Source organism: Pseudorca crassidens, chromosome 2 (genome assembly GCF_039906515.1).
Source record: "Pseudorca crassidens isolate mPseCra1 chromosome 2, mPseCra1.hap1, whole genome shotgun sequence".
Lineage (NCBI taxonomy): Eukaryota > Metazoa > Chordata > Mammalia > Artiodactyla > Delphinidae > Pseudorca > Pseudorca crassidens.
Genome location: NC_090297.1, coordinates 146,676,586 through 146,703,869, shown reverse-complemented (window position 1 = coordinate 146,703,869; position 27,284 = coordinate 146,676,586). Strand labels below are relative to the sequence as shown.

The 27,284-nt window shown below is 47.7% G+C and overlaps 2 protein-coding genes across 4 annotated transcripts; one reads left to right on the top strand and one right to left on the bottom strand.

The window, feature by feature from the left end:
- The first annotated feature begins 1,155 nt into the window (after positions 1–1,155).
- On the top strand, positions 1,156–24,798 carry TRAF3IP3 (TRAF3 interacting protein 3). The gene is given in 17 exon segments (XM_067729090.1): positions 1,156–1,383; positions 4,938–5,341; positions 6,990–7,137; positions 7,270–7,333; positions 7,614–7,638; positions 7,900–7,929; positions 8,023–8,118; positions 14,712–14,783; positions 17,052–17,192; positions 17,315–17,452; positions 19,436–19,571; positions 20,104–20,166; positions 21,656–21,715; positions 22,809–22,850; positions 22,853–22,935; positions 23,706–23,827; positions 24,422–24,798. Coding segments are annotated over 16 exon segments (1,656 nt in total). The 5' UTR covers positions 1,156–1,383; positions 4,938–4,996; the 3' UTR covers positions 24,513–24,798.
- Positions 24,793–27,136, bottom strand: C2H1orf74 (chromosome 2 C1orf74 homolog). Of its 3 annotated transcripts, none has more exons than XM_067729089.1 (2): positions 26,616–27,136; positions 24,793–25,992 (listed from the first exon to the last, which is right to left on the bottom strand). In XM_067729089.1, the coding sequence occupies exon 2, from the start codon at positions 25,895–25,897 to the stop codon at positions 25,106–25,108; it is 792 nt and encodes a 263-aa protein (XP_067585190.1). In that variant the 5' UTR covers positions 25,898–25,992; positions 26,616–27,136; the 3' UTR covers positions 24,793–25,105. The 3 variants fall into 3 exon arrangements, with proteins under 3 accessions (XP_067585190.1, XP_067585189.1, XP_067585188.1); XM_067729088.1 differs by having other exon boundaries at positions 26,690–27,135; XM_067729087.1 differs by having other exon boundaries at positions 26,694–26,994.
- Between the last annotated feature and the right edge of the window lie 148 nt (positions 27,137–27,284).

Below are 27,284 nucleotides of genomic sequence, written 5' to 3'. Positions count from 1 at the left end.
AACCCAAATAGCTGGCCCACAGGAACTCCTATTACCGTCACCTGTCCTCTCTTATGCTCTAGCGCCCTAAACTCCCAGAACCCTCTCATAATTCTATGCCCATAACATTCTCTTGCTCTGCCACCTTGGGCTCCCCAGCCCCTCTGTCCTCATTCCCATCTCCATGTGCCAAGCTTCAGGCACAGGACCTTGGGCTATTGTCTCTCATCCTGAGGGAATGTCATTTCCCTTCAGTCCCAGTGCTTGAGAATTCATCCTCTTCATTTTCCCCTGCCTTCTCCTGTTCTCTCTCTCCTCAGAGAATGGAGGCAGTAGTAGGCAACCGAGAAGATTGTGACATACTCCCAACCTCTTAATAATTGTTATCTTATCACAGCTATTTAAAAGTCTCATTACGTGCCTCACATGTGAAGTCTTAGACTTCATGGGAGACACATAAATCCTCCATTCAGACACTGAATGGGCCATTCAGACAAGATGAATTGCACAAAGGTTACAAAGCTACTCAGTCGACTTGTCCCAATCCGGTTCCCTCCCCACCGTCTTATACTGAACTTCTTGGAAATTTCCTATCACATTTGTAATAGTTTCTTTTTAATGCACACAGATAAGTTCCTTTTAGTTTTTCCCCAAATGTCCTAGTTCAGTGGACTAGGAAATATTTTCATAAGATTCTGCCTGCTGTTGATCCCTGATTTCCCAGCCACCCAACCACCATCTTTTCACCTTCCCCTACCCCCTGTGTCCCGTCCCATTGCTTCAGAAAGAGGAAGTTCAGAGCTGACCTCATTCCAGAATTCTGAAAAAAAATACCAGTACTTTAGAAGAGCAGAAAGCCTTTACAACACCAGGATTGGGAAGAAGTAAAGTAAGAAAAGAGAAAATCCTTACACAGGGAACTACCTGATACACATGAAAACCTACATTGGAACCTCTCTTCTAGGTCAGAAAGGCCTTTTCTTCCCCTTCATAGAAACTGCAAGGTTTGAATCTGACCCAGAGACCCATCCTTGTCTGAGCTAGAAAGGGAATTTTGACTTGAAACTGACCGAGAGCTCAGACCAATCGAAGAGCAAGAGAAAGGGTGGCTGGGATGCCCGCTGGTGGGAGGAGCTCCTGAGCCCAGCCCTGAAGGCCTCAAGGGTTCAGGCGCCCCTCAGATCGCACCAGAGAGGAAGAGAGAGGAACTGGGGTGAGCAAGTATTGTGGTTTCCTGTTTCAGCAAGGCTGCTGTGCAAAAAGAAAGACAGTACCAAGAAGGGAAATGCTAAGGGGGCCCAGAGCCATGGATCGAGAGCTTGCCCCATCAGAGACCAGAGCCGAGATCTGCCCAGGAGCTGGGATGCTTTCCTGAGCTGCTTGGGTTGGAGCCTGGGACCCAAGGTAACTTAGGAGGAGGCTTTTGTGTCCAGGTTGGGGACCTCCGATTCTGGGGGGGCAAAAGAGGCTCTGTCTGCCAGCTTCCCTGGTCTGAAGGGGGAGACACTGGAGTGGATGTTGTAGTTTGAGTGTTGGGGGTTGGGTAAACAGGAAAGTGTCCCACGTTGGTCTCCAGAGGCACAGCTTCCATCCCTCTCTGCTGCTTCCATAAGGTCAGATTAGCAGCGAGTCAGATGACTAAGGGTTCAGGCTCCCCAGTGACGGGAGGTACATTTTACCGCTCCCTTCACAGCAGGGACCCCATAGCACCAAGCTGCCTGCCCAGCAGCTTGCGTGCAGGCCCTTCTCTCCTACCTCACTCTGAGAGCTCTTGGCTAGGAAGGCCAGACCGTTCATTCATGCGGGAGGCCATTTATCACACACACAGCAGGGAATTAGGAGCAAAGACCGGGAAAGGCAGCAACAAAGCACTGTCAGGTGAGGGCAGCGCCCTGATCTCCCCCTGGAGCAGTGAGGACAGTCTCCCCCAGCCAATACCACCCTTTCCCAGAGCTCCAGCTGGGCCCTGTCATGCCACCAAGTGCGGCCTGGGCAGTGGCCCAGTGACCTTTCTTTGAAGCACACGGGGACCCGTTCCATTTTCTTCTATAGCCCATCTCTGTCAGTCAGCCGTCCACATGACTTCTTGTGTTTAAGCAAATCAGAATAGCCAAGACCTCCCGGAGAGCTGGGTATGATTCTACCCAGGTGTGCCACACCAAATCCTACCCAGTGTGAGAGCCTGGGGGCCTGAGAACGCTCACATCTCTGAGGAGACTTTCCCACTGCAACTCCCAGCTTGGGTAGCAAGGGCTAACGTCTGCACCCCCCCACCCCGGAAACAGAGCAGGGCAGCCATGCGTTTCAGTGAACTAGTGTAGACAGAGCCCACACACTTATCTCTCCCAGACAGCCCTCTCTTCTTCACAGCAGGAGGCAGGAGGATTCTCCACAATCAAGGGATCTGCCTCGTCTACGAAGCCTGAGGGATTACCTGGAACCAAACAGGGAGGGGACCTAGCGCCCCACATTTTAAAGGTGGGAAAGAGGCAGTCCTCTCTTCTTTGCCTTTCTGCCAGGCCTAACTGAAATGGCAGTTGTATCCAGACCACAGAGTAGTCCTTTCTCCCTGTAGCCTACACCCAGAAGTCAGAGGAACAGAGCAACAGTAAATATGATTTCAACTAGGGACCAGCATCGCCTCCGTGGGGTAGACAGTGCCCCTTCAAAGAGAAAGGGGCCAAGGGAGTTGGAGGATGAGGCATTCTTGGTCCTGGAGTGCTAGGTTAGCTCGGGGCGTTTGTCTTATCGCACTGAGTCTTCAATATCCAAGATCAGTAGGACAGGAGTGATAATAATCATATTATTATAAAAAGCTAACATTTATTGTGTGCTATGTCCCAGATGCTTGACGTGCATTTTCTCTTTAATCCTCATAACCTTAGGAGGTAGGTTCCCACTTTATAAATGAGGAGACAGAGACATAGAGACAGTTAATAGCTTGTTCAAAAGCACGTGGGTAGTAGATGACAGGGCCAGGACAGGAGTCCACACAGTCTGAGTCCAGGGTCGGGACACCCCGCCTCCCCCATTTACGGCAGAATCACTAGGGCCTATGGCTTAGGACACCACAAGTATAGATTCTGAAAGTGGAGTTTACCTGCACACCCAGTCCTTCATAATTTAATATGAATGGGCCTCTCAGATCCTTTCCTAAGTTTTTAAACAAAGAAAGTGGCAGGTGAGAAGTGAGGGGACCCTACAGAGTAGGAGTGAGGAGAAAAGCCTAAAGAAAGGGGAGAGGCACCCAGGGATGAGACGAGCGGACAAGCATTGACAACCTAACAGTTCTGCTTGGGGTCAGCACTGCCCAAGGCCAGGAGATGCCCCTCCAAGCCTGGAGAGTCAGGCATTGGAGAGCGAACAGGGTCTGACTGTGTAAGACCCCCTCTCAGGGTGTGATACGACCCCACCCACGAGCCCCCGGAAGGAGTCGTATGACCAGAGAGAGAAAGAGAGAGCAAGAATCCTGCAGAGAATTCCAGACTGATCCAGGAGGAGCAAGGATCTCCAATGAAAGAGCGGAGAGGCTGCTACCTGTCGAGTCTGTTTGACTATAAATAAACCCGAAGGGCCAGTGCCAGCAAATGCCTCCTGGTTGGTGAAGCTGAGAAATCCCTTCACTGACCTCCCCGGGAACTAGATTCCCAGGGCAGTGGGTAGTGAGGCTGTGGGACAGAGAGAGGCGGCAACTGTAAGAGGAAGTCCCCCTCCCTTCTTCAGTCTCTGGGCTGACCCCAGGGACCAGAATTTCCAGTGCTCAGAATCCAGCTTAGCCATGTCCAGCCCCAACTCAGCCAAGCTACCAGAGGGTTCTGGGAGAATGAACAAATTTGCAGAAGGTAGGTGAGGGAGCGTAGGAAAGAGAGAGAAGGGCACGGAGAAGGCAGAAGGGGTGAGGGTGGGGTTATGTGAGTAGCAGGTGAGGCCATGTGGAGGGGCAGCAAGTGTGGTCTCTACTCCAAGCCTGGTTCCCTGGGGACTTTTGGTTACTGTTTTTGTTTGTTCGCTTTGGTTTCCTTTTTCTTGGCAATAGCCTTATTTACGTATAATCCACATCGTTGCTGGTTTCAATGGCGCAATCTGTGTCTGGGCTGAGGAAAGCAGACTCGGCACCATACTTAGCCCTAACAGGGAGGTGATGCTAAAAAAATGGAACCTGCCACTTGAAGAGATACTGAGCTGAAAGCTCAGTATGAAATGAGTTTTGGCCCGTGATGGGCAAGTGGCAAGTAATCAGCCAGTACGGATCTGGGTTGTCCTGTACCTCAGAGTCAGAGCCCAGTCCTGGGCCAGGAGTGGAGTGCCAAGGGACCGAGGTCAGGGCTCCATGACTGTAGGCAATAGCGTGGGGTGTCCCTCCCGAACCATGCCCTGGACCAGGCTGGCAAGATAGCTGCTAAAGGCTAAACAGAGGACAGTGAGTGCTGGTCATAGGACTGGTAGCACGTCGAGGGGTTTGGCTATCCCTCCAGGCCTTGAGAAAAGTTGCTCACCTATGTGAGTAACAACTGGGCCAAGAGAGCAGTGAAGATTCTGGCTTTCCTTTTAGATTGGGGATCAGGGAGCCAATTTAACTGGTTCTTTAGAAGTCCCTGGAAAAGGAACACAGCCCCATCTGCCCTCCAGAAGGCTAGACGCTTTTAGTGATTTTTATCAATTATTTCTCACGTTCCCCTAACTTGGAGGCAGGGTGAGACGTTTGGTCAAGGAAGAAGTGGCAGCAGAGGAATCTCGCCACTTTTGCAGAAGGGGAGACGCAGGCCAGAGAAGAGCAGAAATTAGTCTAGAGGCTGAATCCAGATGTCCTGAGTTCCCGTGTGACATCATCCCCTCTTCAGTTGTCAACCCACACATATGGGACGCTGTGCTATTTCTGCCCCCTCGTCCAGGAAGATGGCCATTTTTCGGCCCATCTCCTGACCCCTCCTCTTCGCCTCCCTGTTGGCACTTGGCAGATCCGGGCAGCTATTCCAGGAACTGGAAGCCAAGCACAACAGGTGCTCGGGAGGCCATCATGATCAGCCCAGACCCTAGGCCTGCCTCTGGCTTGGCCCGGTGGGCTGAGAGCTACGAGACCAAGTACGAGCGCCGGCAAGAGACCCGTGAGAGCCGCCGCTGCCGCCCCAATGTGACCACTTGCCGCCAGGTGGGGAAGGTGCTGAGGACCCAGCAGAGGGAACATCTCCAGAGGGCACGACAACAGCAGTTTTTCAGACGGAGGAACCTGAAGGTGGAAGAGAAAGGCGAGGCACAGAGCCCGCAGGCCGGGGAGCCAGGTCCCTCCAGGAGGCAAGGCCAGGCGACCGACCTCAAGGAGCCCTTGTCTTGGGCCAACAGGATTTCTTCCCCCAGACAGCAGGTGGGCCATGTTGAGGGACACAGTGCTCTGGAGGGGATGGGGTGCAGCACCAAGACAGGTGGGTGGGCTCAAGGTCACTAAGAAGTGATTTAAATGAAGTCCGTCCTTCCTCAGTCATCATAAAGTCTCCCTTAGCCACTTACTCAACAGATATCTTTGTTGTTGTGTTTTGGGGGTGTTTTTTGTTTAGCTATTTTTTTACTTTGCACTTGCCTTTTAGGAGAGAAAAGAATAATTTAAAAACAATTCCATAGCTAATTCCTAGTATTAGTTCAAATTCAGTCTATCTAGACATATCTCCTACAGCATTCATTCATCCGTCATTCAACATTCAATGAATGCTTACTGTAGGCCAGGGACACAGACCAATCTTCTTAATGTCTCCCTCAAATCACACACACACACACACACACACACACACACACACACACACACACACATTTCTCATCTCTATTCTTCTGTAAGGCTGCTGCATCACCCACCTTCTCTCTTCCTCTTGGGCCATCCCAATTCCAGTATCGTTCACCTAAGGCCGCATCTGGCCCAGGAAGCCCTAGCTTCCCTAGCTTCTCCAGGCCACCTCTGCTCTCTGTGGTTTTTATGAGGTTATAAATCCTCTAAGATTGTATAACTTTTAGAGGGCCCATTAGTCCGCCCTGGGAAGGAGCAGTGCTGGCAAAAGCCAGGGTACGTTGAAATGAGCTCAGCCAGCAAACCATCTGTGTCTTCCTATCCACATTGTGAGCATGTGGACAGCAGGGATGGGTCCTCCGGACTCCCTGGAAGTAACTGGTATTGTACTGTCCCCAGAGTAGGTGCTCTGTTGGGCCTTCTTAACCAGTGCATGTGTTATCCACAACAGGAGGTGCTGTTCAGAAAAATGATCCTCGAGCCCAGCTGTAAAATAAAACCAACTGTGTACTTTCTAAGGCAAGAAGGTTTCTACGTGCTTTCGGTTGAAAAAATAATTTTAAGGAGAAATAGAACAGAAAACACAGTTACCTAAAGAACTCTTCCTGAGCCTATCAGTTATTTAAGGTTTCTTGAGATAGAGTTAGTCTGCAGGATTAGCTGCCACATGCATTTCTTAGCCTTTTAGTGTTATGTTACAAACATAAATTTTTTTAGTTTGTAAGAAGAAAATATAAAAATAGCAAGCAAAATTGTGACAACTGCTGCTACGTTCCTCCCTACAGCTGCCTAATTTACCTTCTCTTCACACAAAACCTCAACAATAGTCCAGCTGTTACTAAGAGGAAGGAAACCACCTCTAGAATAGGAAGGCACCTTGGACACCATCTACTCCAAGCTCCTCATTATACAGCCAGGAGACTGAGACCAAGAAAAGGCAGGACCTGATCCCAGATCCCCTCACTCCCACCTCAGACCGGTTCTCTTTCCGGGATCAGGGACTCTAGAGAGAGTAATTGGAGACAAGCCCAGCTCCCCATTTGCCTGAACTGAGGAGGACCGATCCCACCAGCCAGGACAAGAAAGGGCAGGAGCAGGGATAACCTTGTAGCTTTGAAGCCTTGAATGGGTTCCTTTGGTTTTCTGGACCTGAAACTTGATCACTGGCTCATCTTTCTGCAGTCAGCTGGAGAATCCTGTTCTAAGATGCTCTCAGCATCCCGCATTTGCTTTCCAGGTGTCAGGGACCAGCTCCGAGGTCTTTGCAACCCAACACCAGCCTCCCTCAGGCTCCTGGAGGGATCCGGCTGACCACCTCCCCTCCCAGGCTGGGGGCCTTCCACCACAGGACCCTCCCATCAAGAAGCCACCCAAACACCACCATGGTAAGAGCAGGGCCTTCCTCACTCACTGGGCCGAGGCATTTCCACTCGCTGGCAGTGGAGAGTCCCTATCCCTCCCCACTTCCCTCACTGCCTCTCCCATGGGTTCTGAATCACCTTATCCCTATCCCTCAGGCACTCAGACAAAGGCAGAAGAAACACAGCCAACAATTAAGCATGATGCCAGTCAGCAAACCAAGTGAGTACCTCTCATGTTCCTGACCTCAACTCCTTCACAGCCCATCCATTCCTCTCTCCTAAGGTTTTACCTGAACCCTCCCCCAGAATGTGGAGAGGAGCACAAGGAACTTCCACGTCCACCTTAATTAAGAAAAAGGAAGGCCTTCCCCCCCCCTTCCCCATTGGCTCTTCAGAAGAGATCAGAGAAGGAATCAATACAACTGCCTCCTGACACTCTTATTTCTTTGATCCATTGTCATTTTTGTTTTTTATTTTTTTGTTTTTTTCTTCTCTTCCAGTTATGGAGTTGCAGTTCTAGATAAGGTAAGAAAATCCTCATGGTGAAGGTGTTGAATCAGGTGGCATCTAATCTCCTCCAAGCTCTGACATTCTGGAATTCCATGGTAAACTCAGCTGGGATGGAGGGGTACCCTCTTCCTAGATGAGCATAGACATGGGGGCCTGGAGGGACCCTGAGTCAAGGAAGAAAGTTTACTCAGCACAAGCCAATCCTGGCTCGGGTTCCATGTTCTAGGATTTCAGGGAACCTACGATCTTCTTAAATACCTTTTTCTTTCTCTCTAGGAAATCATCCAGCTTTCTGAGTACCTCAAAGTAAGTAACATGTGAATTCTCCCTGCAGCTCCTCCATCCATCTGCTCCCTTCTCCTCCAACTTAATCTTACCCTCTTGCATTTTGCCCCCCAGGAGGCCCTACAGAGGGAGCTGGTTCTAAAACAGAAAATGGTGATTCTCCAAGACCTACTGTCTGCCCTGATTCGGGCCTCTGACAGCTCTTGGAAGGTAAGGGAAACCTTTGCTTGAACAAAGCTCATGGATTTCTATGTGTGCCTATCTCATTCTTCTTTCCATACCATCCCAGCAAGAGAAGGGGCTTTTTTGCTACTGAAGAGGCTGAAGGTGGGGGATGGTGCTAAGACCTAAAGGTCAAACATGTCACAGTATTGAGCTTGGCTCAGTCCAGGGTGGTCAGCTGAGGACACCCCCAGGGAAGACCCAGAACCAAGAGAGGCAAGAGTTTCCATTTTTTAATTTGTTGGAAGAAAGAAAGGACGGTCCCAATTCAGTTAATATTACTGACTGTGATAAATGCAACTATTTTCATATGGGATTCACACCAATATTAATTCCAAGTCATCCTACACCTACTAGTCAGCCCAGACGTGAATGTCAAAGCGGGAAGGGACCTTGGAGATTAGCTAATTTTCTCATTTTGCCAATGAGGAAACTGAGTGTCAGAGAGGTCAGGTGACTAGTCCACATTCACACTTCTAGTTAGAGGCAGAATTGGAACTAAAATTCAGACCTCCTGATTTTAGTCCATTCATTCAACAAATATTCATAAGTCATGTTCTCTACACTGAGCACTGGAAATGAGATTAATTAGACAGGGTTCCTGCTTTTAGAGAGGCTGCGGGTCAGGGAGACAGAAGCCTAAACAATGCAGAGATGTGAGAAATAAATGTTTTGAGGATATAGTAGAATACAAGGAGGAATGAACGACTCCACAGAAGGGGAGAACCAGGGAAATATTTATAGTTATATTAGTATTTTCCAGGCAAATGTGGAAACAAGAACTATATTCTGGGCAGGGGATACAGCATAGGCAAAGAACCAGAGGCATGATATACGCTAATGCAATGGGTCTCCAGCTTTTTAATCTCAAGACCCCTTTATACTCTTTAAAAAAAATTATTAAAATCCAAAGAACTTTTTATATTTACCACTTTGAAATGAAAAAAGTTATCTTAAAATATGTATTAATTTTAAAATAACAATAGTAAATAGATTACATGTGAACCTAAATTATATATTTTTGTGAAAAATAAGTATATATTTTTTTAAAAAAATAGTGAGAGGAGTGGCATTGTTTTATGCTTTTTCAAATTTTTGTTTGGTTTTGTTTTTTGGGTTTTTTTAACATCTTTATTGGAGTATAATTACAGTGTTGTGTTATTTTCTGCTGTATAACAAAGTGAATCAGCTATATGCATATATATATCCCCATATCCCCTCCCTCTTGCGTCCTCCTCCCTCCCTCCTTATCCCACCCCTCTAGGTGGTCGCAAAGCACCGAGCTGGCAAATCTTTTTAATGTCTGAACGGAAGACAGCTAGATTCTCGTATTTGCGTCTGCATTCAGTCTGTTGTTAATACATTGTTTTGGTTGAAGCATATGAGGAAAATCCAGCCTCACACAGATATGTAGTTGGAAAAGGGAAGACCTTGCAGATCCTGGATTCCCAGGGGTCCTTGGACCCCACATCGAAACCCCTAGACTTTAATGTTCAGAGAGCATAAGCAGTTTGATGCGACTGGAGCAGAAAGCCCCGGGTGCACAGAGAGAACACACAACCTCCCAGCCTCCGTGAACATCTGACCTTACCACGTAGATGGCTGTGCTTAGACAGAGAGATGGGATGGGAGGACGTGGGACAAAACTAAGAAGTTTGCAGTGATGTCGAAGAGACTCCTAGGCTCAGCCCTCCCTCTTCGCGTCGGTCACTGTATCCGGATTTAGGTGTTTATGTTCAGGGCTCCTGCTGGTTAAGGAAGTTGTTTTCATAGCTGAGTAGGAGCCTGAGACAGACAGCTGTGCCTGCCAGGTGGTTTCCGGTGCTGAACTAAACTGAGATTGTCTCATTCGTTTATTCAACAGACATCTGATAAGTTCCAACTATGTGCTGGCTTGGGTGCTACAGGGACAGAGGTAGGGTCCTTTGTCTTTAGGAGTTCCAGTAGCAGCCAGGAAGAGACAGACAGGTCATAAATAACTCTACTGCAGTGTGCTAAAGCTGTAACAGCACTTTCTACAAAGTGACACAGAGAAAAGAGAAGGGAGCAATTCTTCTGCCTGAGGTGGTATAGGGTAGACTCCAAAGGAAACGGACCACTTTAGCGGGGTCTGGAAGGATTGAATAGGAGTTTACCAGTACAGAAGCAGGAATGATGAAGGGTAAGAAGAAGGAAAAAGGAAAAGGGTGCTTACAGTAAAGGAATCAGAATGATTACAGGCCTAGGTGTAACAAAGCATAGGGTATAGCAGAGTGTGATGGAAATGAAGGGACTGTGTCAGAGTAGCTCCAAAGATAAGACCGAAAGGGCCTCCGATAGGTCTCTAGAATTATGGCGCTTAAACTTTTTCTGTTGAATAGGGTATCTCAAACTTAATAGTTATAGATTCCCTCTTAAAGGAAAAGTATATATATATATATATATATATATCTCATGAGAATGCATGCCACCCCAGTTTGAGAAACACTGCCGCAGGCAATAAGCAGGGGAGCAGTGGGACCACATTTTCCTCAGGTTTAAAGCCCTACGCTTAGCAGTGTCCAGCCCATCCTGAGAAGGAGCTTGTCCAGTAGCCGTGGAGTTGCACTCGCTTGGCAGCACGTGTACTAAGATAGCTGTGGTGGGACTTCCTTGGCAGTCCAGCGGTTAAGACTCCACGCTGCCAATGCCGGGGGTGCGGGTTCGATCCCTAGTCGGGGAAGAAAGATCCCACGTGCTGTGCGGCGTGGCCAAGAAATAAATTAATTAATTAAATGAAATGAAAAAGATAGCTGTAGAACTGAGTTGAAAGCGATTGATCAGATCTGTGTTTTATAAACCTTATAAAAGGTTCTCTGACAACAATGAGGACCCTGGCTACCAGTGGGTGTAGGGGTGGTGAAAGTTCTTGCAACACTGCAGGTAAGACACAATCAGAACTTGAATTACAGCCAGCGTGGTGGGAATGGGGAGGATTTATTAAGAGACATTTCCAAGGTAGACTCTGAGGGTGGTTTAGCTCCATGCTCCTGCGGGGGGCAGGAGTTCCTCCAGCTGTGGTTTTCTCCCTCCCTTCTCCCCCCACCCCCTAATATTCACCCTTTTTGTCTTCTTCCTCCCCACAAACCCCTCAGCTTCCTGTTTTTAAGAAAAATAGTCTCAGGTTTTTTCAGTTAACAGCTCTTGCTTCCCCCAAAACAAGACAATTCAACCCCCTACCCCTTCCTTGGAAAGCTCAACTTCAATGAAAAGACAGTCCCAGACTGCCGTACTTGGGAAAAGTAAGTGGAAGAATGTGGCCAGAACAGGGACTCCGATATTCAGCCAAGTTCAGGCCTTTATTTTTTTTCCATTTGGCCTCCATAATTTGAATCTCCAACTGCACATGCAGAGAAGCTCACCACAAACTCTATTAGAACACCAGAGATCAGCTCCCTCTGTTGCCTCCACCTTCAAGCTGACTTTGGGCCTTTTGGATGTGACAGGCCCTGGGGCACAGCAGAGACTCCTGACTGGCTGCAAGCTTCAGAGCAGAAACAGTTCGGGCAGTAGAGAAAGCAAGCCCTCAGTATGGGGCAATACAAACCCAGAGCAGGGCACACATGGGTTTTAAGTTCTGCAAAGTGGAAATGAGATCTTAAGATGACAGCGCAGTGGGGGATTGGCTGCAGGCCCTAAGCAACCTCTAGTAGAGCAGAGAGATAAGTGGGCTGGTGCTTCTGCAGTGAGGCGGTGGTGTTTCTGGAGAGCAGATCAGAGGCAGGGGAAAGCCAAGCAGAGGCAGGAGCTGAAGCCCTCAGACCGGGTGTGTATGGCCTCCACCTTGCTCCCTTTTACAAGCGGGGGTACTATGCTCTCTGAACCCTGGGTTCCTGGGATGCTACTGCCAAAAAAGTTCCACAATTGGCCTGTAAAAAGTGCTCCTTTCCTCATACTGTACCACTGGGCTTCATGTGGGGAGAGCTGGGGCTCAGACCAGGAAACCACATGCCCCATTTGCAACAACTTGGCCGTAACTTCCCTGCCTGCCTTAGGGAGTCTGGGCAGGCGGAGCTGTGGATCAGAGATGTTTTCAAGCCCCAGACTTGGGTGGCCCTTCGTCTCCACTGAAGGGGCTAACTGAATTGTCTTCTATTACAACATGAATGGAAAAGTAATCTGGGGAGTGGCTAAAACACAAAAACAGTTGGAAGAGGCAAAAATACTGGATAGAAACCATACTAAGGAAGGAGAAGGGAGCTACCCAGAAAGGGTAGGAGACTGAGGGAACTGTAAGAATATTGCCTTGGGCTTGTTTGTTTTCTTCTGAAACTACCACAAGATAAACTGTCAAACTTAGTGGGTTTCATTGCATCCTGCAAAGTAAGAATTTAGGCAAAGGAAAATACACAGTCAGACTCTCTGAACCCGGAGCTGCGATACAGGTGGAGGGAGTTGATTTCAGGACCTGTGGATTAAGAATGAACAGGCCATGCAGGGGAGTAGCTTTTCCCAGTTACTCCGGAGCCCAGAACAGTGGAAGTCTTTTCCATCTGTTCTATCTGTCCCAAAGCCCTGTGGTTATTGTAGACGCCAAATCCTGACTCTCGGCTCTCACACCAGACATTATGAAAAACGTTAATAGCAGGAGGCACTTTGAAAAATTATTTTTGGCAAAGCCTTTTGCTTTTGCAAGGCCCCGCTGAGGAATACAGGAAGGAAAAAGGGTGGAGGTGCACCCTGGCTCCCAGGGTTAGAAGAATCGGCCAAACAAGATCAAAACAGGAGCTGTGAGATACCACTTCCTGCCTCTCCCAGGTGCCCTGAAACTCAGTGAGGGGGACAGACCTCAGAACAGAGGCTCGGGCTTCCCTGGTGGCGCAGTGGTTGAGAGTCCGCCTGCCGGTGCAGGGGACACAGGCTCGTGCCGCGGAGCGGCTGGGCCCGTGAGGCATGGCCGCTGAGCCTGCGCGTCCGGAGCCTGTGCTCCGCAACGGGAGAGGCCACAACAGTGAGAGGCCCGCGTACCGAAAAAAATAAAAACAAAACGAACAAAAAAAACAGAGGCTCCTCTGCCCTCTGGTCATTACAGACCAGAAACGTTGTAAGGGTTGGAAACGTCCAAGCCTTGTCCAAGCCGTCTCCCGACGGAGAGGGACGGTGGCGTCTCAGGCCTGAGGAGAAATGTAATTTCTAGACCTCACAAGCGTCCCACGGGGCCTGGTTGGAAAAGCCAGCGAAAGGATATGAGAACCGGTTACTGCTAAAGAGACCCATGGCCTTTTCTCTGGGAAACTGGCTCTCATCCACGGTACCTCCCCACCCTCACCCCCTCACACACACGACCTTAAATCAGACTCAGGACTGGAGGGACAAAACCCCTACCTGGGAAAAAGGAAGATGTCTACACGTGGAGGAAAGAATAAGGCAGCAAGGAAGCTGTCGGCTGCTCAGCAGAAATACTGCAAAACTGAGAAACAGATAACGGGCCTTCCTGCCTGCCTTTCGCCACCCCCGCCCTTGAGATTTACGTCCCTCTTGGAATGTCCAAAATGCCACTAGACAGACCCAGATCGTGAATAAATAGCGTGTGGCTCTCTGGGAGGTCCTCTCACCACCACCGTCACTACCACGCACGCATACACACCCTGCTCTAATATCCCTCCTCCCTTTCCTGCTTTCTTAAAGAATTTCTCATCTTGAGTCGTGTGTGTGTGTGTGTGTGTGTGTGTGTGTGTGTGTGTGTGTGTAGGGCAGGGAGGGGACTGTATTCGTTTGCTAGGGCTGCTATAACAAAGTACCACAGACTGGGTGGCTTCACCAATAGAAATGTATTTTCTCACAGTTCTGAAGGCTAGAAGTGTGAGAACAAGGTGTTGACACGGTTGGTTTCTTCTGAGGCCTCTCTCCGTGGCTTGCAGATGGCTTTCTCCTCCCTGTGTCCTCATATGGTCTTCCCTCTGCATATCCTGATGTTCAAATCTCCTCTTCTTATGAGCACACCAGTCATATTGGATTAGGGCCCACCCTAAGGACCTCAATTATCTCTTTAAAGAACTTATCTCCAAATACGGTCACCTTCTGAGGTACTGGGGATTAGGAGGTCAACGTATGAATGTTGTGGGGAGGTTAGGGGGACATAATTCAGCCCATAACAGGGGGTAAGGGAGGGATGTATGTTCCCCCTGGGAGGGGAGACCCCTTTAGTCCTATTGGCCTTTAGAGGTAAAGGGCCATGTACTAGACTGGGAGGAGGTGTGGAGTATATAAGTGCCTGGACAGACAGGGGAGAGAGGTAATGAAAGAAGAAAAGGAGAGCTTAGAAGCTTTCCTTCAAATGGGCCCCTGCTATGATACCCTGAGCCATTTGATACAAAACCTCAAGGTACACAGAAGACTTTGGGGGCCAGTCTGATTCTTCCTTCTCCTATTACAGAGAAAGAGGAAAAGATCCTTTTCTTTCCAAACATCTGTCATCTCTCCCTCTCTCTACCTCCTGAAAGAGCTCAATTCCACAAACACTGTTTATTCTAGGCAGTAGGCTGGAAATGCGGAACAAAACTCTTTGCATGCTGTATTCTGGCCCAAGCTGTGTTCTGGCTAACTCATCCCATTTGCTCCAGGGCCAGCTTAATGAAGACAAATTGAAGGGCAAACTGAGATCTTTGGAAAACCAGCTGTACACCTGTACCCAGGTAAGCATTCCGGAGGACAGTTCTAGCCCAGGAATCTAGAATTACGGGAGAGAATGCTTGAACGTCAAGCTTACTCTCTAGAAACATCACCTGCTAGAGATTAATGCACCCATCCCTACTCACCCAGTTCTGGCCTTTACCATTTTCACTTTGGTCTCCAATTCACCAAAACACTATCTCCATCCCCCTCTCCCTTTCTCCTGGTGTCCTTCACTTTGTACCCTAGGAAAGGAAGCCCAGCACTAAGCGCTTTGCCAGCTCCAGGGGAACCTTGAGAATACCTGGAAACGGAGGGAGAGGCCCTTGGTAAAGATTCAGCTCACCTGGATAGAACTTCACAGGCCCGAATATTTGAACAGATGAGTTGGATATTACAATGAAGTCTCGCAAAATGATTTTCATGCCATGGGCAACTTTTATCTAGCAGCAATCCCTGGGAGAAAGTAAAAGACTGTGACTCCTGGCTTTCTGTGGCATTGTTATCCAGCTCCGGTAATCTCTTGATTGGCCTGATCTTGGATTATATGAGATAGAAAAAAGTCAGTTTTCACACTCGAGAAGTGATAGATTTCTGACAGGCGGGGAGATAAGTCAAGAGAACGAGATGAACCGGCCAGACTGCTCCCACTTGATGTTAGGAAGATAAGGTGGCCATGTAGTTAGAATTTTGCAGGGGAACATAGTCTATATAGTCTATGGGTTTGCGGATCCACAACTTTTATTTTTTCAGTAATGCCAACCAAGCTCATAAGAGACTGACATATAATCCAGAATGCCAGTCTACTCGTTTTCAATGGGGGATAAAGCTGGTCAGTGACCAGCATGGTTAAGTCCAATAACCTGGACATAACCATGTATGATCTCAACCAGTAACTCCTGTATCTGGTTTCTAATGACAATTCCAAGAACATAAGACCCACTCAACATTTAAATCCAAACTTTCAGATGACTCCAAAGCTAAATGGAAATGATTTGATATTGAACTCTAAATTTGCATTATCTAGACTATCTCTTACCCAGTTGGGTAACCCAGAATTGATAGTAAAAGACTCCTGCTTTCCCAAAAATCACAGGGCATAAAAATGAAAAGCACTGGAAGGGCAAGACCCCCAGTGAATTTGCAAAGCTGCTCGTGTCTTTTTCTTTTTGATCTTGAAGCCAGGAGAAATTCTAAAAATACAAATGTATTAATTTTTAAAACTTGACTTTACTGAATATTGTTCAGATCCCCAAGCCTACAAAAATAATTTTATTTTTTTAAAAATGCTCCCTGCCTCAAAGGAGCTTACAGTCCCTTAAAGGAGACAGATGAGTCAATAGATTAGAAATATAGATACTATGTGAACACCAGTAAAACTACCTAATCCATAAAGAGTCGGGGGGTAGGTATGGTTGGCCAAGTTTATCAGAATTTATGATTCTAGGGCTGAATCTTGAACATGGGCAGAAGTTAACCAGGTGAGAAGTGTGGGTCACGATACTCTAAGTAGAAGAAGCTTTATGGGCAAAGGCAGAGGCTGAAAAGCACAGTGCTTAGGGGACCTACAAGCAGTTCAGCTTGCGTGGAGGCAGGATGAGATGAAAGTCTGGGCTTGTAAGTAGAAACCATGCCAAGGAGTTTGGACCTGATTCTTAGAACACTGAGAACCACTGAGAGATTTAAGCAGGTTGTGACGTGATCAGATTTAAGTTTTAGAAAGAACCCTCTAGCTGCAGGACTGAAAAGGGTTTGAAGGGAGGCAAGGCATGAAGATAATATATAGTCTCGATATAATCCATATAATAGTATTACTGGGGTCTGAACTAAGGAGGTGGCAGTAGGGATAGAGGATACAGGTACGAGCTGTTAAAGGCATTGCCTTGACAAAGCTTGATGTTGAACTGATTCCTTGAAGAAGGTGAGAGAGAAATCAAGGGTGATTCCCTGGTTTAGGGTTTGGGAGACTTGGTGGGTGGTGATGCTGGTCACTGAGATAGGAGCAGGTTTAGAAAGATGATTTCCCTTTGGAAATGTTGGATTTCAAGTGCCTGTGGAAGGCCTAGGGGAGAATGCCCAGCATGCCCAGGGCAGTTTTTTATCCCCACTCACCTCTCAACATCACCTGAGGGACTCTCCCTGCCTGCCTCCAGCCTGGAAGAAGGTCCACCAGATTACTGACATCTCTGCCCTGTGGGCAAGGACCAATTTCTTTTCATTTCTGTATCCCTGCTCAGGCTTTAGCACACAGTAGCTCAATGTGTATTTGTTGAATTGCCTCAAATTTACAGAAATACACTCCTTGGGGAATGAATAAGGTGCTATTAGAGATGGAAGACCAGAAAAACAGCTATGAGCAGAAGGCCAAGGAGTCACTGCAGAAAGTGCTGGAGGAGAAAATGAGTGCAGAACAGCAGCTGCAGAGCACACAGGTGTGGGGACGCTCCGTAATCCTTGGGGCTGGAAACCCTGGGGCAGTCTGGGTGGCAAGGGAGCCAGCTGCACGACCTCCTGGAACCCCCAAGGCACCACCCTCTCCTCTGATCTCCCTCAGCGGTCCCTGGCTCTGGCCAAGCAGAAGTGTGAAGAGTGGAAGAGCCAGTACGAGGCTCTGAAGGAGGACTGGAGGACCCTGGGGACCCAGCACAGGGAGCTGGAGAGCCAGCTCCACGTGCTTCAGTCCAAACTGCAGGTACCAGGCCCTGGGAGTAGGGAGGTGGGGAGGGAAGGCAGGGTTTAGGGGAGGGAGGTGTTGACAGCAGTGATGAGAGAAGCTGTCGCTGGGCAGGGGGACCCAAAGCTAATTTTGAGTTTAGCAAGGATGTCTGCACTGCTCATGCAAATGACCTAAGTGTTCATTGAAATGACATCATCCGAATGCAAAGGGCTGGGCTGGAATAGTCATCAGCCTACTGTCATGCCCCAACCCACTCTCTGCACCCCATCCCAGCAGGGCATCCAGTTCAGAAATGCCCACTATTGGGGCAGAATAAACGTCACCAGTTTACTTACAGTTTGAGTATCAACTAACACATCTTGCCAATGTGTTTTTAAGCCATTACAGTAGACCCTTGGCATTCTCAAGGGTTCCATCATTTCCAATCCGTGTTTACCTTGGAGAAGTTAGCTAACCTCCTAAGCCTCAGTTTCCACATCGGTAAAATGAGGATAATAATGGTACCTCTACCATAGGATTGTTGTGAGGATTAGGTGAGGAAATCCATGCAAAGCACTTAGCACAATGCCTCGCACATATAAGCTCTCAATAGATATTAGCTATTGTTTTTCGCAGATTTTACTTACTTGGTTTGGAATGTTGAGGACCCACCTCAAAAGTGTCTCTTTATACTTTTACTGAAGCTGGGATCTGAGAATCCTAGTGTGTGCCAGTTCTAGAAATAAGATCAATTAAGTGTGAAAGTTGTTTTTGTTTGATTTGTTATGTTTTTTAACAACCTAAACCTTAATGTGTGGCTCTAAGGTGAGCAGGGAGAAAGGGGAACATTTTGAGTGATTGTAAAGAATTTGTTGGGGGGATGGTGGTCCAGATATCAATGTGTTTGAGTTTTATATACAATATCCTATTAGCAATGAAGAAGAGTGCAACTCTAGTTCAAAGTCATTAAAAAGACATGTGTAATTCCCTTATTACCTCGAGCAGTTTGTACTCATAGACATCACATTTGTTTTTGAAGAATTAATGTTCCAAATGTAGAAAAAGGAAGAACCGATCAGACAGAGGAATGGAGGTTAAAAACATTTAAGGTTGAGCTTCCCTGGTGGCGCAGTGGTTGAGAGTCCGCCTGCCGATGCAGGGGACACAGGTTCGTGCCCTGGTCTGGGAAGATCCCACATGCCGCGGAGCGGCTAGGCCCATGAGCCATGGCCGCTGAGCCTGCGCGTCCCGAGCCTGTGCTCCGCGACAGGAGAGGCCCGCGTACCGCAAAAAAGATTTATCTATAGATTTCCTTTCAAATCTACTAAAAAACAGAAACCTTAGAATTTGCTTCTCGCTTTTTTTGCTTCTCACTTTTTATATTCTTATGTACAAATTATTCTTATATTGTTCTTTAATTTTTTATTTTAAAAGGCAAAGAATTTCTCAAAGGACATTAAAATTCTTTTTTTTTTTTTTTTAAAAAAAAAAGCCCATTTGATAAGTAACAGCAAGTGAGTCGTCGTATCACAGGAGGGAACCTCGCTGGGCGCTGCACCGCAGCCACATCTCACCCACTGTTCTCTTCCTCGAATCACCTACAAGGCAACCCTCCTGAAGGCCCTTTTCTTTTTAACCTTAATCCATTGTGAAAAATGATCCTACCCGCCTCCTCCCCGCCCACCCCGCCTCCCCCCGCCACCCCGGATAGCGTGAGAATGAGAAGTAAAGACAAAGTGAAGACATCTAGAAAAGTGATGATTCAGTATTCCTTAATTTGGGCATTTACCCAAATGTATCCCTTGTGAACATCAAAAATCTAATGCACTGTTTGCTGTAAGCGTCAGGAATAGAGCAAAGCAAAGAATTTAAAAACTTTTCCTATTTTTCCATTTCCCTAAGCCTCCTTCCAGCTCTAAAATTCCACAGTTTTCTACAGTTTTCCTCTTCCTTGGGATCTGCCCCCCACCTCCACCCTAGCACTGACCTGCTTGTGTCCACCCCTCCTCCTCCTTCCAGGGAGCAGACAGTAGAGACTTACAGATGAACCAGGCCCTAAGGCTTCTGGAGAACGAGCGCCAGGAGCTGCAGACCAAGACTGAACGCCTGCAGCGGGACAGAGACCTGTGCAGCTCGGATACCCAGCACCTACAAGGTACCCTTCTCCTTGGAGGCCTCTGGCTGAAGGAGCCCAGAGAAAGGAAGCTGGGTGGAAAGGCTTCAGTCTTTCACTTGTTCTTTTGGTTGACTTGGCGATTTCATTTGACTTTGAGAAAAAGTCAAGGCTGTTTTAATCATCCAAGACTGAAAGTATCCAGCCCATTCCTCTAAGCCAGAACACAGCAGTCACGTGTCAAGGGCGCATTCCTAATTTAAAGGGAAAGGTCAGTTGAAACACAAGGCATAGTGAAGGTTTCCCAGTCACAGCCTCTGTCAGCTGAGAGAGGACCAAATTATGTGCACATATAACCCTTAATTCAGCCCACTGTTGATGCAGATGAAATCCCAGGTAGTCGGGTTCTGGTTCACCTCTTCCAAACTGGGACAAGCAGAAGAAAGAGCAACTTCCACTGGACACTTGTCAGATGCCATGGGCAAGACAGCATCTGTTACTAATTTCCAGCCTCAGGGGTGAGCTCATTAAGTCTTAGGTTCGTCTATTTTGGTTTGCATTATTTCATTTTCAGATCAACTAAAGAGGTCAGAGGAGGAGAAACTTGCCCTGGTGACCAAAGTACAGCAGTTGCAGAGTAAGTCCCTTTTCCAGATTCTGAAAGTAGCACAGGTGGCTTTTTGGTATTCTTGGGGCTCCTGCCCCACGATAGGCACCCAAAGGAGGGATGGGGAGCCTGGTCCTTGGCATATCCTCTACCTCTGCATTTTCAGACCCTCTTCTTCTGCAGTGAGGTCATTTACAGCTCTTCACAAGTTCCACATTAGCCTCTGGGTTTTTTTGTTTCTACTTTTCTCCGCCATGTTCTCTGACAACCACCTGCATTTCCCCCAGAACTGCAGATTTCAAAACGTGTTGAGTTTTCTAAGGTATTTCTTATTTTATATATTCTAATTTATTATGTACATATGTCACATAGACCTGTCACTAGGAATGGTTCAGAAAATAAGCTCACACCACATATGCCTCAGTCCACTTCAAAATTACATGTTGAGGCCAAAGAAGAAAAGGGACGTCTCAGAAGAAAAGCAGGCAATTTCTGAAAAGCTGGAGAACCTGATTCAATTAATAGCTCACACCTTAACCTCTGACACCCTGACAGAGAAGTTTCATGCAAACAGCAATGAATATGAAAACAGCAAGGCAGCCACAGGGCTAAGGGGAAAAGAACACCAGCAGAAGCCGGGCTCCTACACAGCAGGAGCTGAATGGGCAAGTCACTTCAAAATCATGCCTTTATTTATTCAATACATATTTATTGAGCCCCTACCAAGTGCCAGACACCCTAGATACTCACTGGGGATACAGTAATGAACAGACCTGGCACAGTTTCTTCCCTAACAAAGCTTACATTCTAAGGAAACACTACAGTGGACTACGGAGTTTCTGTGAACAAATATGTGGCAGGTATTAATAACGGCTACAGAGAAAAAAATAAAGCAGGTTAAAGAGAAAATAGTTGCTATTTTACACAGGGTCATCTGGGGAAGTCTTTCTTCTAGGGTAACATTTAAGCAGAGACTTAAATGTACATAGTAGGAAAAGACATAAGGATGGTGTGTTCAAAACACAGCACCACAAACTGGGTGACTTAAAGAACAGACATTTACATTCTCATAGTGCTAGAGGCTGGAAGTCCAAAATCAAGGTGTCAGGCAGGGTTGGTTCTTCTGAGGGCTCTGGGGGAAGGATCTGTTCTAGACCGCTTTCCTTGTTTTGGAGATGGCTGTCTTGTCCATCTCTTCACACGTCTTCCATCCATCCACGTCTGTGTCCAAATTTCCCCTTCTTATAAGGACGTCAGTCATATTAGGTTAGGGCCCATTCTAATGTCCTATTTTAACTTGATTACCTCTGCAAAGAACCTATCTCCAAATAGGGTCACATTTCTGAAGTACTGGGGGTTAGGGCTTTGACATATGAATTTGTGGGGGGCAGGTGGGGGAGACACAATTCAACCAACCACAGATGGGAACACAATCATTAAGGTTCTAAGCAAAGTTCTGAAAAGATACTCTTCGCAGTAAATATGCTGGCACAGAAAAGTTCCTTGTGTTTTCCAACAGGTCTGCTTCAGAATCAATCCTTACAGCTTCAAGAACAGGAGAAACTCTTAACAAAGAAAGGTCAGCAAATTTATTTCCACAAATTCTAAGATATTGCCCTTTCCCTGTCCGCCTAGAGACAGAGGGATGGACTACATGACCTCTTGGAGTCCCACCCAGTTCTGGGAGTCTATTAGGTCAGGGAGCTAGAGGGCCATTTTAAGGACTCATCACTGGCTCTGAGAATAGTTTAGTTAGCCTCCTATCCTGAGAGGTATATAAACTGTGAAAAGGATTCCTACTCCCTCTGAAAACATATGTCTGCATTGAATATTTCAATAAATTGATTCTGAACTCAGGATTTTATGTTAATTTTTACCCTTAACTTTCCAAACCACATCCAGCTCCCCACGTAGAAACCACGTCACATGGAACAGTCACCTCACTCTCAGTCCTCAAGTCTGCTGCCTTAGCTTCCTGAGAAGAATTCATCATACATCTGGAGGGGCGAAAGCTCCTCATTTATCCACTGCACATGGCCCTCTGTTTTGTCATCACAATCACTGGGTAGAATATAAAGAAGGAATTATTATGCCCACATAGGATGGATAAGAAAATGAAGGTAAATGAAGGTCTGTGGTCATACAAATTAAGGACACAGCTATGACCACAATCCAGAATTTCTGACTCCCAGGCCAGGGCTCTCTTCACCACGATGCAGACTGCCAGGTGGCTGAAAAACCATCTTTAACTACATGAAGATGAGTTATATGACTGCCATTCTCATCTCATCATTTTGAAACAAGGACAGAAGGAAAATGGAGTTATACTGAAGCATCCAGCAAACCTCCCAGTCTAAAAGATGTGCCACGCAACCAAAGAAACTAAAGTAATGAGTATTTTCTAAAAGTATCTGGCTTTAGACAGGACTAGAGATACAGACAAAAGTAAAATGCCAACCTTGCCCTCAAGGGGCTCAAATTCCCACTCTCTGTCCAGTCTGGGCAGGATCCCAATGGATGTTCTTTAAAAATCAGAGAATTGCAATCCACACGGTCTGGCCAGGGACAGGCCCTTCCTTATTCCCTCCCGCTTAGGGCTTCTCTCAGTGTGTAGGGACCATTCCTCAGAGGTATGGGCCTCACTTTCACTGCGAATCTGGCTGATTTTTTAGATCAGGCTTTGCCTGGGTGGAGTCCAAAGCCCTCCCATAACGAAGTGGTCCAGGGAAGGAGAAGGACTGGGATTTCAGAGACCAGCTCCAAAAGAAAACTTTGCAGCTCCTGGCCAAGGAAAAGGAGGTGAGATGGTGACCTCCGATAGTAAGGGGCTCATCCTACAGTGACAGGGAAACTGCTGGGAGGCAGCCAGACAACAGGCATTTCTGAGCTTAAGTTGTGATTGGGTGCCTGCAGGTATTCATTTAGGCCTGAATAAAACATCTTTGCTTTCGGGTTAACTTGTCAATCTTTTCTCTTGTTTATACCAACCCTTATTCAAGGTTTTACTAAAGAGTTACTTTTCAGAAAGTCAACCTAAACTCAAACACATTTAACAAACACATTAACTCCTCAAACTTTGTCCTACATTGAGCATCTTAAAACTTTATACAGTGTCTTTTAAATAACAAAACTCTTCCTATCTCTTCCTATCTTCCATACTCACAGAAATACGTAGCTCCTGAAGTGTTCACATGCAACTAGTTCCCAGCAAAGAGACTTGCACTAAGATCTCTTCCAGGTTGTGTGTGCTATAGGAACTTCATTTTTGTGTGTCTCCATTTACAAAGCACTGGCACATACAACTGTCACACATGTGTAATATATAATAATATGCATTATAATCAATCATTTAAATAAACACATTACAAACAAACTAGGTGAGACAGTCAGAAGGCAAACTGAAAGCTCTGAGAAAAGCTGGGAAGGGAGGATGGAGGTAAAAATTCCAAATGAATGACAGGGCAACTTACACAGGGTCCTCTCCCCTACCTGGGCTCTGTCCCTGACAGAACTGTCTTGATGACCTTGGTGGTGTTCTCCCGCAACGCCCCCCCCCCGCCCCCACACAGTGCAAAGAACTGCATTCAGAATTAGACAACCTCAGTGATGAGTATCTCTCCTGCCTGCGTAAGCTGCAGCATTGTCAAGAAGAGCTGAACCAGAGCCAGCAGCTGCCTCCCAGAGTAAGAGGGTCTATCCTCCCATACAGCCCTAGGTGATCGTGGGACGATTCCTCCTTTAGCCAAATCTTGCCCATAAAATTGTTCAGCCCCTGCCAACATCTGACCAGCCGGCCCCGTTCAGCTTGGTTTATACTGTACTGAGAGTATAGCAACCATGTAAAGAAACACTGGCTCATGCCTCCAAGCCCAATTTTCATGGAAAGCCTGAGCCTGAAGGGAAAAACTTACTACTAGCTGAAGTATGAAACGGTGTTCTTTTAGTCTATTATGAGTATTGTGGCAAGGACAGAGTGACGAGAAAAGGAATATAAACAGAATACAATTTCGCTGAGTTATTTTCCACTTTTGATTATTCATATCAGTATTGAAGTACCTGGCCCCCGCTAGCTGTGGTTCGCTGGGCCAGTGACCACTGGAAAGTGGTTTTATCCCGAGGGAGGTGGCAAAGTGAGAGAGACAGAGATATAAAAAGCTTTTTCTCCTCCACCAACCCAAGATTTTCCACTGGGCTAGAATGGGAAGAAGGAAGATTATTTTTGCCTGCATCTTCTCTGACCAACCCATGGCCTCTTTCTCTTCTCTCCCCCTCCCTCCTCACAAAGGCAATGTGGCCGATGGCTTCTGATGCTGATGGCACTGATTGCTATAGCAGTGGCAGTGTTCCTGGCCAATAAGGACAGCCTGAAGCTCTGAATAACTGGTGACAGCTGCCTTGGGTGAAAATCAGAAGCAAGAAATTCAGTAAAAATCTCAGGTCTGGGGCTTCCCTGGTGGCGCAGTGGTTGAGAGTCCGCCTGCTGATGCAGGGGACACGGGTTCGTGTCCCGCTCCGGGAAGATCCCACATGCCGCGGAGTGGCTGGGCCCGTGAGCCATGGCTGCTGAGCCTGCGCGTCCGGAGCCTGTGCTCCGCAACGGGAGAGGCCACAACAGTGAGAGGCCCGCACACCGAAAAAAAAAAAAAAAAAAAAAACTCAGGTCTGGGTACTTTAATGTGTGGGTTTTTCCAACTCAACTGAGATTTCTGACTCTCATTTTTTTAACCTGCTGTAAAAATAAACAAACTTCACCTGATGGCCTCTGTTCCAAAGAACTCTGTTTATTCCTGAAGCATCCTGGTCTACTCTCCCTAGTCCAGTTCAGCATAAAAACGGCAAATTTATTACAGCATTCTTCCCTAGGTCCCCGAGATGCTTGGAATTGGCACTTGAGATGATTCCTATGTGCCATCTCTGACCTAGAGCTGATCATTTACCGAGCTCCTTCTACACAGGAAAAGAGTTAAAGTCAGAGGGCCACAGCCGGCAGTGTGACTATCTCAGAGGAGATGCTGAGGTCAGCGAAGTCATTCTGAGTCCTACATCGAGTTCTAAGGTCCTTCTCCCAAGTGTTTAGAATGTTCCTCAAGGATGGGAACAAGCTCTCTGGGACACTAAAGGAATAGAGCAAGACTGGTGGTTGACCACGTAGCCATGAGATCCGGGCAGTGAACACCCGTAGTGGAGTCTGGGCTAAGCAGTTGTCACCTCCCTGGTTCATGTGAAAAGTATAGGGGACAGGATAGCCCAGGAGGATCCCAAACACAGTACAGAGATTCCAGTCTGAGGAACGGAGCCTGCTGCAGGAGACTGCCAGGGATTGGTTCCTCCGTGGCCCCTGCAAATGTGTGATGATCTCAGCCACGAGGGCCTTTAAGTCCTGAAGCTGGTCCAGGGAGCAGATGGAAGGGTGAAGTTGAGAGCTGGAAACATCCACAAAGACTATGGTACCAAGCAGCACCTGCTCCAAGTGCCGACACACCTGCTCCGGAAGGACAATCAGGCTGTTTTCTCCAATCTCAAGGATGTGAAGTCCCTGGGCCGGGAAGCCCAGGCCCTGCAGCTCCTCCAGATAGCTCTGGAGCTCCGCTGCCCCTGCACAGTTGCAATCATAGAGCAGAGCTGGCTTCAGTCCCCTGGCCACAGCCAGCACCTCTCCGGCTAGATGAAGGCAGACAGCTCGGGGTGGGCCTCGTCTCTTTCCCATGCCCAGGGTCTGCTGAGCAGCTGCCACCAGCAGCTGAGGACTTGGTGCTGACATGGGACCTGGCAGCAACAGTAAGCATGGCCTCCTCAACTAGTCACATTTCCCTCCCCTGGGCTGCATCTCTGAGCTCCAGACACTTGAAGAAGGGCCTAAAATCAAAGCAGTAGCAGTGAATTATTAACACCAGCTAGTGACATACCAGGAAACCTGCCAACAACTTTCCCTTAAGTCTTACAGCATCTTCCAGAGGCCATTTTCCCCTCCCTCTGCTTTGGAATGCTAACCCAGCCCAGACAAGATGGGGTCAACAATGCTATCTGATTTTTTGGTTGACTTGGCCTCCATTAGTCCCAAATTCATGTGTCTTTCTAGCCTACGCCTAGATTTATATTTTCTCTGGCTGAATTTTACCTGTTGTAATTTATTTTCTCTGATTCAAACGTTAAGGAGTTTGGGGCAGAAAGGAAGCAGGGGAGTTTTTGGCAAAATTCTGAGCATTTCACCTAAAACTGCCCTCTGAGATGGAGTTCTAGGTTCCAAATGCACTCTCTTCACTGCCAACTCCCCCTTCGCTTCCCGCCAATAGTTGTAAGAATAGCAATCTGATTAAACTAATATACACTAGAATGTGGACTACCAACCATCTCACCCTGAGACAGAAAAGTAAATAAATGAAATCGGGTAGAATTGCAAGAGGGTTGTACTTTAACTTCTGCTGGTCCCGCCTTCCCCTACTAGTGGACATCCACGGACCCTCGGACGATGGGCTCACCTCAACCCCTACACCGTTTCCTGAGCATAGTATCGTAATTTGTTAAATGAGGCAGAGGTCTCTCTCACACATACATACGTTCTTCTACTTCCGCTGCACGTTCAGGCTCAGGAACTCCTGCCAGTTTCCTGCCCGCTGCCAAGAAAGCCGCTAGGCGCCCGCCCTCTGCCACAAAACTGGAAATCCCACCCGCGTGGTCAGGTCCTTTACTGCCGGCGGGGCCAGGGTGGGCGAAGTCGATCTATTGCGCATGCCCAACACGTCCCCCGCCTTCCTTGACGTCACCCAGTCCACTCGCGCGCCTCGCGTTAGAACTACCCGCAGGGCAGCCCGGCTGAGTGCCGGAAGTCTGGGCGCCTGCGGCCCGGCCCCTTCCGGCCCCTTCCCATTCTTACGCAGATGTGGGCCCCACCCGTCTGCGTAGGAATGGAAAGAGGCGGGTGAAGCTGGTATCCCGCCGCCGCCCGCCCTCGGCTCCGCCGCTTGCCCTCCTTCTGTGTTAAGTCCGGTGTCCCGTTTAACCCGGAAGGCGGAAGCAGGGCACTCGACGCAAAAGCACGCTTTGATTCGTCTCTGGAGAAATGTACTTTCCCCTCCAAACGAAACTTATCTCAAGACAAGCGACGTGTTTTGCATAATATCCTCACCTGTGGGTGCTGGAAAGTTTTT

Excerpts from the sequence above, each read along its gene's own strand:
- C2H1orf74 (XM_067729089.1), bottom strand. The coding sequence starts at position 25,897 with ATGTCAGCACCAAGTCCTCAGCTGCTGGTGGCAGCTGCTCAGCAGACC.